This window comes from Hordeum vulgare, unplaced genomic scaffold, assembly GCF_904849725.1.
Source record: "Hordeum vulgare subsp. vulgare unplaced genomic scaffold, MorexV3_pseudomolecules_assembly, whole genome shotgun sequence".
NCBI classification, from domain to species: Eukaryota; Viridiplantae; Streptophyta; class Magnoliopsida; order Poales; family Poaceae; genus Hordeum; species Hordeum vulgare.
Window position 1 is genome coordinate 85,533 of NW_025422575.1, and position 11,091 is coordinate 96,623.

General features: G+C 41.6%; 1 protein-coding gene and 1 pseudogene across 3 annotated transcripts; one reads left to right on the plus strand and one right to left on the minus strand.

Moving 5' to 3' along the window:
• Nucleotides 1-205: 205 nt before the first annotated feature.
• LOC123420456 lies at nucleotides 206-3,401 on the minus strand. Of its 3 annotated transcripts, XM_045107362.1 has the most exons (4): nucleotides 3,284-3,387; nucleotides 1,987-3,188; nucleotides 1,061-1,144; nucleotides 206-496 (listed from the first exon to the last, which is right to left on the minus strand). In XM_045107362.1, exons 2-3 carry the CDS (start codon nucleotides 3,134-3,136, stop codon nucleotides 1,104-1,106), a joined length of 1,191 nt encoding a protein of 396 aa, XP_044963297.1. In that variant the 5' UTR covers nucleotides 3,137-3,188; nucleotides 3,284-3,387; the 3' UTR covers nucleotides 206-496; nucleotides 1,061-1,103. The 3 variants fall into 3 exon arrangements, with proteins under 3 accessions (XP_044963297.1, XP_044963296.1, XP_044963295.1); XM_045107361.1 differs by having other exon boundaries at nucleotides 206-410; nucleotides 1,987-3,401; XM_045107360.1 differs by having other exon boundaries at nucleotides 1,987-3,393.
• Nucleotides 3,402-9,067: 5,666 nt separating this feature from the next.
• On the plus strand, nucleotides 9,068-9,966 carry LOC123420458 (annotated as a pseudogene).
• Nucleotides 9,967-11,091: the final 1,125 nt, after the last annotated feature.

An 11,091-nucleotide genomic window follows, 5' to 3' on the forward strand; every position in this document is an offset into this window, starting at 1 on the left:
AAGCCCGAACTTGATCATAAATGATGCCTTCCGATATTTACACATTTTTTTTATAAATATTGAGACAACATGCTGACCCTATCTAGCATAAACAACCAAAATGCAAAATCAGGGTAAAAGCGCATTAAAAATCTTAAAAAACTGATATTTTGATAGAAGTTCCTCGAAATGGGGTAATATGTGTCACAAATATACAATTACAGGGTGAAAAGTTGAATTCACACTTTTTTTGACAAAGATTAAATATGCCATTACATACGAAATTATTAAATGTTCTTTATACGACATGGTGCGTGATGTTCTGCACCGATGGTAAATGTCCATCTTATTTATTTTTCGCAATCTCTTTTGCTCTTGGTTGGTAGATACAAGCTTTTTTTGTCAGCAAACCTTGATGCTTGATGTGCAACCTGAGAATTTTTGCCAACAGAGGAGGAGAAAACTGAACATCGAGCATAACATGCTAGACAACCCATGTATAAAACTGGATATATACCTGCAGAGCAATAAATAAAGGCTGGTTCATCCAATTATGCAACTCTCACAGAAATCTTAATTTTGCATGATTCTGACAATAAATTTTGACTTCATCACTGTACAAATTATAAGAAAATACCGAAAGCTTAATCGTCCAAAAACACTATTAGACAAAATAAGTGAGAATAGAAACGGAGAAAGAAAGAGAAAACGTTTATAATGGCATACCTTCAAAATATATGCTTTTTTCAACCTCTATGGTTCACATGTTCTAAATTCTCCTTGCCGCATATATAAATACATATGATCGCAGTAGAAACTAGTATAATCTCCCAGATCTATACTGGTAATATATAAGCTTGCATCCATCCATTAGAGGCAAATACTAGACTTCTTCCCAGGTCGTTTGAAATCAACAACATACTTTTTAGAAATGTAAGGACTAGACTAGACTGTTCAGTAACCAAACTAATTCATGCACTTTAATTAGAAAATTCATCATCTTATAAACTGAGTATCTAAGATGAAAAAAAAAATTGCCTTGAAGACTGAAAGTACACACTTGGCAAGAAGATAAATTTACCTTCTTGTTCATCCAAGATAGAACGTCAGCAGATCTCATGTGTTCACAGCTCTAGATCCAACCACTTCCATCCAACTCCCTTGGCTACATGCAAAGAAGGACAAAACCCAAATGAGATAGCGTTGATTTAAACAGCCATATATGTTTATAACTGGAGGCCCTGAATTTAGTTTTTGTTACAATGTCTGGAAGTGAAGCCACATTATTATCATGTAAAAAACAAGAATTGTAAGGCAGATTAGATGTTCATAGAAAACACATATCTCCACAAGTGTTGACGAGAGCACCTATACTAGTAGTGACCAATGGACGGAACAGAGTATGTACATATTAGGATATCTTAGTGATAGAATTTGCACTATATAGCATCATTTGAATTAGTTGAACTGGTACAGTTTTTTGACAATTAACAAAGTACATGTTGTTATGAATTAATGATTAATATCAAGATCGGCAAAAAATATTTTAATTTTTAAGAGAAGGAATTGGAACATACAACAAGCTTTAAGTTTCCAAATGCTCCAATCAAATTTCTATTCAAGAGAACATATTGTATCAATCTCATTTTAGTGAAATTAATTGTTGTCATTTTCCAATTACAAGAAAACTGAAATCCCTAATGAATAATTATTGATAAATGAAAGTAGAAATGGGTAGGCAACAAAGCGGTACTTCACATGTAGCAATGGGGATGCAACATAGTAAAAATATGTTATTGTCCTACCATCAATATAGCCCCGGTTTAAACTAAGAAATTACATCACCATGCGATCATCATACTGAGCATATTCTTATATATCTAGTCGATCTTTACCCACATCAGCAATATTTCATGGATCACTTAACAAAACTATCTTAATGGATCTTAGCAAAACAATCTAATTGGATTTTGTTATGCTTGTGCAATATAGATAGGAAGGACTTACCTGCGGTATAGAAATTCGCGTAGGGATAGTAGATGTTCGAAGACTTGAAATTTCTTTTAATAATATGCTTGATCTCCATCATGTCAACTTCGAGCGTGAAGTCACCTCTAATTGTAGACAGAACAATGACATTTGTGTTTTCATCATACCCATTTATTTTTACATACTTGTCATTATACCCCTTTATTCTTACACTTTCTTCGTCCATAAACATCTGTGGAAAGAGGTCCTCCAGTTGAATGGTTGTGTGCAGAAGAACCCATCTGACAACACCATCATAGTCTGGTTTCTGCTCCCATAACTGAATGGTCAGTTCAGACAAGTATGCTAGGCCAAGTCTACTATCCTTTGTCCGTATGAGCTGAACGGATCCGAAGGATAGGGTAATACATGATGGGGTCTTAATCACACGAAGGTTCTGATCTGCAAGACCAAACACTAGGACGCCAACTCCACTAAGCAACCAACAAAGTTCATTCCCAACAAGGACACCAGGACTTATGAAATAAATTCGATCAGTAATGTCCGTGAAGACAATCTCTCCCCATCCACCGGATGCGGATTCGTAGAGGCAAGCGAATGGTTGCTTGTGTCTGACAACCCAGATCAAGACCAATTTGAAAGGGCTCGAGAAGCAATCGCCGTGCACGTGCCCATCTTGATCATCAGCACACATCACCGAGGCATGCCAGAATGCCACTTCATTTTTATGAAGCCCCGATGGAAAATTCACGCGGTGTTGTTGACCAGAGAGGGGATCCCACACAATGATCTGGCGATGCTGCCACATATTGACTAGGACGGCAAGGCCATGGCGGCATCCGAGCAAGTCCCAGCTAGCGTAGGGTTTGCTGGGCTTGGGCACGGAGAAGCGCTCGGCAGGGATGTGATAGGGCGGATCTACTGGTTTGAAGACGGTGGGCATGCCCCATTCTTCGGCGAAGAAGCCGAGGAGTGGAGGCTTCTTGTGGTGTCTCCGAAAGCAGGCGAGGAACTTGGGGTCGGAGAGGATGCGGCGCCAGCGCGGGCTGACGAGGGAGGCGCGTGGGAGGGAGGATGGCTGTGCAGGGAGGCGGAGGAGGATCTCTTGGAGGAGGTCCTCGTCGTCCAAGGGGGCCAACGGCGACGGCGTAGAATCGGTGCTGCTCATACAGTGAATCAGCTGAAATCCCCTGAAGCGAAAGCGAGCTGATCTAAAGTTCCTAAAACACAAATAGAGGAACAGAATCATCAAAATCAGATTGAGGAAGGAAGACACGTACGGGAGAGATGCAACAAAAAAGCAGGGAGTGCTCACGTCTGTTTCGCCTGGAGCTTGGGGTAGGAAATCTGGGGACGGTGGTGCTGCGGTCTAACTTGCGCTTATCCTATATTGCTTCTGATTTCAGGGCCGACAGGATGTCAAAGTCAATCGTAGCAATCGCTGAATGTATCAGGCAATAATTGAGCTTTGAGATGATTATTTTTTTAGAAAAGGAGGTTAAACCCCCGGTCTCTGCATCAATCGATGCATGCAGCCATGTTTATTAATTATTCCACAAAGGTCTAAAAAAATATACATCAATCCATCCAAAGCCATCACTCACACCTACAAACTCGATAATGTAGAGTGCTTTCATCCTGCATATCTAAGACCGGTGTTGTCGCTAATCCATCCACATAACGTATCAGGAACAACAGCCGGTGCAGCACACCTAAAACGCACAGCTCACGTACACGTTTTACAAGCCGCCATCATCATCGAACCACTGACCCATCTTCAGAAAAAGATCTGCATCATCTTTACCAGTTCAAACATCCGTCGACGCCACCACGGCGTCCAACGGCGCCACCGCCCTGCGCTCATCCGTCCAGATGCGAAGACTCCGGGAGATTTGTCGTGCGTAGCACCTGCGAACCAGGCATGACTCAGCGTAGCACCTGTCGGCCAGGCATGACTTGACAGCTCCACCGAAATTCAGTGCAAGACGAAGCCGCTCCAACTCCTGCTAGACTTGAGCTTTGAGATGATGCTACCGATTGATGGCAGAGATAATCTATTATATATACCAGGTCAATCTTACCTTGATTAAGTAGTATTTATTTCCTGCTCGGCATGTGGTGACCCATAACCATCACATGCAGCGTCCTCTCATCAGCTCAACAAATGCTACTATTATATTAATTGAAAATATTATCCTATATTAATTTAAATGTTATCATACAGCAGCAAACTTCCAGGCCATATGAACAAAGACTCTGTTTTGGGCTGCTCAACGCAGCTTTTTTCGAATTAAGGGAATCCTGCTGAAAGTTACTACAACTCATACTGCATAGAAGCAAGATTTTTTTATTTTTCTTCTTGTGAAAACCGAGATTGATTACTTCTGTTTTTAATGCTACTGCCTTCTGTTGGTTTAGATGTAAAATGTGAGAAGCAAGAAAGTTTTGAGGCCTGTGTTGCACTGCCTTCTGTTGGTTTAGATGTAAGTTTTCATAGTTGAGTAAAATGTTTTTGATGGGATCTCAGAAAAACATACTATATACACCACCGGTAGCGGGCTACAACTATAGTAACAGTAGTACATTTTAGCTACGCATCGATGATGATATAGCTATTGCAACAGAAAATGGCCTACATATTAATTATATTGCATTGTTCGGTTTGAAAGTAATCATATTATCATAGCATTCATGTGAACTCTACCTGTAGGAATGTGGTAGAGGCGGGTTACATTGGAACGCTGCAACTCCGCTGCTACTGGATTCAATCTCTATGGTGCACCAGTAATGATTGATTTTATGCAACCCATGGTCATGCAAAATGCTCAACAAAACCGAGATGTAGACGGTGCGGATGCAGTCCAGTAACTCAAGGATGTGAGTGAACACCGGTTTTCTGCCAACCAACCCTGGGAAAGATGCCAAGAAGCCGTGGATTCCGGCGGTGTTTGAGAGAGCAGCGGTCGAACTCAGCATCAAAGAGGATGTTGCGCCATCGCTTGCATACGACAGACCCCTGACGGAGCGAGGATGGATTCGGAGGCATGCGTAGGAGGATCCGATGGAGGAGGTGCTCGCCATCTAGAGGGGCCGCTCTCCCGCAACGTGTTGCTCATACTTCAGTCTATGGTTAGGTTCCTAATAGCAAATAGATGAGGAGGATGCAACACACGTAAACGATTGGAAATCTAGGAGACAAGCAATAAAACAACGGAAACTCGCCGTTTCTTTCAGGGGAAGGCCCGGAGGGTCACTGTTGGTCATAGGGATAAGCTAGTGCGAGGGCGAAAGAGGCCGTGTAAGGGTGGAGATCAAGGGATGTGTGATGGCGAGGGAGTGGAGCGTGGTGGAGGGCTGGCAAAACACGGTATCTCTGTAGAGACGCACGGTTGGCGTGGTGTTTTTCTTCTCTGTTTTGTCACTCAGTCTCTATGATAAATCCCGGGGCCAATGAACTCTGGTAATGTTAAAAATATACGACTTCAGATTTTTAAGCATGGCAAATTGAACTTTTTGATGCCAAATTTAGTTGGCATGACAATGGCAAGTTTGGTTTACAAACACCGTGGTTTCCTGGCAAAAGAATTAACCAAGGTGGTTATGCCATGCTTGCCGGCGAAACATTCCATCCTCAGCATATACCAATTTCCTTAAAAACATTCGAATTGACATGGTCGAAAGCTTGACGTCAAATTCTAGTGGATTCTTGCTCCTCGAATAATTGGGACAATAGCCTGGGGTTGTATCCTGCCTTGGATGTACGTGTGGTGGTGGCGTGGGTTTGTTCCGGATGATGTTGTTCTTTATTTTATATATAAAGCGGGGCGGAAGCGTTTTTCGGTAACAACAATATATGAACATAGTTATCTTTTTTTTTGGGGGGGGGGGGGGTGTTATAATCCAGGTTATCTACTTCATGATAACTAAATGAAAAATGAAAAAAAATGTCGTTTCCAGTTAGATTCTTATATAGGCGTACAACATGTTCATACTCATGCTATGAAGTGCAAAACCCCATGGCACGTATCTTTTATTTATTGGAAAACATTACTGATTTCTTTCATTCAAATAAATAGAAATCAAGGGTAATGAATCAGAAAAGGATATCTGAATCTAAAAAAAAATCATGAAATTCGCTTGAATAACAAGAAAGCTAAATAATGTCGGGCATGAGAAGGGGTTCCGTCTTTTATGTGATATGTTCATCTATCTCAACAAAAACATCTCGCTGCCTTTCAAACAACCAACTCCAATATGAAAAAAAAATCAGATTTGAATCAGCCATAAAATATTACAATATGTCATGCAATATGTGTCTAGGACCAGACATCAATGTTAAGGCTACATGGCGGTGATAGTGATCCTCTTCAACGACGAGCAAACCTAAGATCTTATGGGCGACTGGGGTAGCAGCTTCAATGACAAGGAGGTGTGTGCCCAAGGCGATGGTGATGGCAGCGTCTGCAAGAGGAAGGGGCCCCTGGTAGAGGCCTTCGGTGACCAAGTTTAGAGGTGGGGCTGATCAGCGCCACCTTCTAGCTGGATCGATCTGCCTCAATGGGCCTGCCTATCCTAGATGAGGAGGTTGGCTACTTTGTTTATGTGGAAACGACCATATACTCAAGCTGATTTGGCTTGCTCCTCCATGCGTATGGGGTGATCTTAGGAGGAATGATATTACACTTATCTGTTAGAATCACTCCCTACTAGGCTACGGTTGATAAGGTGATTATAATGTTAATAGTGTCGAATGTGGATAAATAATTTTTTCTATCATATAATTTTATGAAGCCCGTGAAACTTCGCATCATTACGGAAACGTATTTATTCTCTGAAGGATAAAAATCTTTATTTTGCATTTCTATTTTATAATGGCCAAATTTGAAGAAAGAATATTATTTACTTGTTTTTCTTAATTTCCAACTATTCATATTCCATTTTTCTAGACTTTGAAGGTCATACATCTTAGTTTGCTAGCTTTGTAAAAATGAGAACATGATTTTTTTTTGGCAAACGTAGGAGAGATATTCGTAATTCGTCTTACAATTCACGTGTACAATTTTGTCCAAATTTTGGCAAACTTAGTTTTTACAAGACCCCGTGTAAACTGAAAGAGAAATCTGTTGTAAATTAACATCTAGCTTCATCTTGTTTATTTGCGATCCGGATCACCGCCAGTACCAAAGAAAAATAGACCATGTGCTAGAGATTAAGTTTCACCCAAGACAATATTTGTAAATATTTAACAAGTAAAATAATATCATATTCAGATATTACACATTTGTAATGAAATTTCTTATATAATGTGTTAAAAGTGGAATTATGGTTTAAAGAATATGAATAATTTACAACAACATTTGTTTTAGATGGACTGCGAATTTATTAACTAAAAAACCTTGGATCGCTGGAGGAGTCCGCGGCGATCGCCGTAGGATTCCCCGACAACCACAGGAGGAGTCCTGACGGTCATCGAAGGTGTACCCGACGATCGCCAGTGAGGAGTCTCCGACGATCGCCCATAAGATACACAGTTGCTGCCCAAATGCAAGTAAGTGCAAAGTGATGGTGCGTACAAAGTGATGTTGGACACGTCATCACTGTTCTGCTAGCAGCTTCACCACCTCAAGCAGTGCCATGATGGCATGATTGTGAGGATAAGGGCTTGCAATACAATATTACAGTATGTCATGCAATATGTGTCTACGATCTGCATTAAACGTTTAGGCCAGGTGCTGGTGGTGGTTGGCCTCTTCAATGACTAGCGGACGCAAGATCATGGCGGCATTACTGGGATTGCGGGTTCAGTTGTTGCGTGGGGGCCCTTGCTAGAGGTCCTCGACCTAGATATGCGTCCCAAGCATCTGGCTACACGTGTAAGCAACTATGCGCATTATTGGAAGTCTGAAAACCTACGCGGCTACGGTGCTTCGTATGTGGTCTATGCTACAACGAACGTAGTACCAATCGCTGTTTAAAGTGGTGTGTATGCGATTGGAGGAGGGGGCTATGGAGGTTTCAAGTATGGGTGGCAGCATAATTTTTGGATCCGTCCACCACCCCTTTCGGCATAGGAATAGTATATCGGTCTATAGAACTTTACTATTGCTGATTTATCTTTTTTCCTTTTCTTATTATTAGATCTTTGGAGTTTGGCTCCGTGGATCCTAGTTATGCGGAGGTCGGTTGTTAACACAATACCATGTATTCACTTGATGCTATATTTTAAGATAATAAATACGCTCTTTATCAAAAAATATTGCTGACATGGAACGGGCTGGTGGCCAGTAGTGTTTTTAATTTCTCAAAGAACAAATTATTTCGGATTTTCAGAATTCATATTTAGATAATTTTTATGAAGTCTAACATAATTTAAATTTATTTAGGAAACAGTTTGAATTTACCTCGAAACTTTAGGTTAAATATATTTCGGACCCTACTGCACTGTGTGATATTTTACTTGAATTTCATTCAAAATTTTAACCCCGGTGGCCGAGGTATGGTCCTTTCCCGCCGTCTATCGGGTTGGGGGCCTAAAAAATTTAAACCACCTCTGTTGATCTTATTCCATTTATCAAGTATCGACATTCTAACCGCCAGATATTGATGCCACCAGGAAAACCCAATAACTTTGCGTTAGTAAACATATGAAATTGTCTTATATCTTGCTGCGCACACTGGTACTGTAGATAAGTTTTGCCCATAAGGTACATGGTGCTTCCGAGATGCAAGTAAGTACTTCCTCCGTAAACTAATATAAGAGTGTTTAGATCACTAGTTTAGTTATCTAATGCTGCTTGACGTGTGACGTGGTGCCTTTTCCTTTTCTTAAAAGAAGATTTAACGCCAATGTGTACAAATATCCTTGCATGATTCACGTATGATCTTTGTACCCTATTGTACATTATTGCTGTCCATACTGGGTTGTGCATGGTTGTTGTCCATAATATAGATGCAAGTACGTACAGGGTCAAAGTGCGCACGTCCTTAGTGTTCTAGCAGCTTCACCCCGTGACTGCCACTTCAATCAGAGCCATGATGAGTTGATGACACGATTGTGAGCGTTTCCAGCAACTTCACATGTGGCTTACACTCTATAAATAGGACATCAGGATCATCCATCCAAGCATGCCTCAGAAAATAGAAATCCCAATTCCAGCTCCATAGACACCATTAGCATTAGAGGGAGGGTGCAGCAGCAGGAGTCGAAGGTTCTCTTCTCCAAAGGCGCCGAAGTTCTTCAGCTTCGCAAGTAAGTGATAATCAATGGCTTATAGGCTTCCACAGGCTAGGAGTTAGGACTTCCAATTCGAGCGTAGGGAGCTTCCATCAAACAGCTACCTTGATCTGGGTGGGCCTTATGGAAAATTTGTGCCTTTCATAATCGCTGGTGAAGGGGGCTTTGGGGAGCATAAGCAGCTCAACTGGACAAACTTGTTTTTACTGAACAAGCTTGGCAGTGACATAGGCAGCGATCATGATGAGGTGATCAATCAAATCAAAGTAGAGAAAGATGTTGAAAAAATAAAAGAGCTGATAAAGCGACTGCCTCGTGAAATTTCTGAGCAATTGGAAGGCCATGAGACCATGAACAGGTTGCAATCCTGGCAGATCTGAGTAGGAACATGGATCAGAGGATGTCCTATCTCAGCACAGAGATCCGGCGTCTAAGGAGCGACCTGGGAGAGGCGATGCAAGGTATCAGAGAGATACGTGAAGCATTGGCTAGGATGGAGCGCCAAAATCCTTGCTTCCGTTCATGAACAAATGCAACAAGCCCTGGAGTTAGTGCTGCTGGCAGCTGCGTATTTGCATTTCGTACTTGTGTGTATTGTATTGTAATGAATAAAATTATGCGCTCCTTGCAGCGTATATCGTTGTACGAGTTATAGTCGGTTGAGTTTTTGTTAGCAACATGTGTATGTCTGAACTGTCTGCACTTTGTTGTTATTGTCAAGTGTTTGTAATGAATAAAATTATGTGCAGCTTGATGCGCAAAAAGTTGTATAATTCCATAAAGAGAAATATAAAAGACTGGATATCATCAAAGAAGCTTACATTTATGTGCAAGAATCATGAGTTGATCATCATGAGTATTTGCTGGAAGTCGGGGCGGCCACGTCCCTCGGCTGCTGATGTTGGCGCTCGTTTCCAGCATCCCGGTGAACGGTCCGTCCCATTTTCCAGTGTGCTCCACCCGGAGGAGCTTGAAGAACATGGTGTCCAAGTGCTTGATGTAGGCCAGATGCTCGGGGGCGAGGCGGGACTCGGTGTCCCATCCCTGCCGACAATGTTGTCGGCGGGGTTGAGCGGCTGGGCCTCGCTTATCATTACCTTCACTGCTGCCAGCGCCTCTCTTATCATAACGTGGAATCGAGGTATACAATCATAATCAATTCACACCCAACCTCTGCAAAAATAGGATGCACACAGCCAACACAACACACGCACAAACCGATCACACCGGCAAAAAGCAAAGTCATAAGGCCAAAGCCATGACTATGCAAAGGGAAAAAAACATGTTCCCAAATTGTTCATTTCAAATTCATCCCATGCCACACATCAGCAACAGAGTTGCCTTGTCCATGAACAATCATGTACAGGTCCCAGCACTGTGTGTCAAGGTAGCAATGCCCAAACTAGATATCTCCCCAAAATTTTACATGTTTACCATTCGCCATTATACTAGCTTGAGCAGCCCAGGCCACTCCCTTCAAAAGAGGAGAAAAAATAATTAGTTCCAGAAGTAATATTAATGTATACTAGGCTGAGAAGTACCATATCTATGATCTCTACTATGATCTTTTGATGCCGAGGCTAACAAGCACAAGTAAAAATCCTTGAGGTCTTCAACAACCAACCAAACAATTTTTTTTGTCTGCCATGCGATGCCACTATTTTCATTTAAAATTTTCATGTGGTATGAGTTTTATTGTTTCGTTGGTTCAGAAGTTTGGCATTAGTTTCAAAGATCATGTCCAACTAACCTGGCCAAACTCCTTGGTGTAATTTTTCAATATTTCAACATCAACAGTTTATGGCTCCATCCAGCCTGGAACGGACTGTCCAACATCATGCGGGAATGTCAGTATCCCGTTCCCATTTGGCACAAAGCTAGGCTGCTTT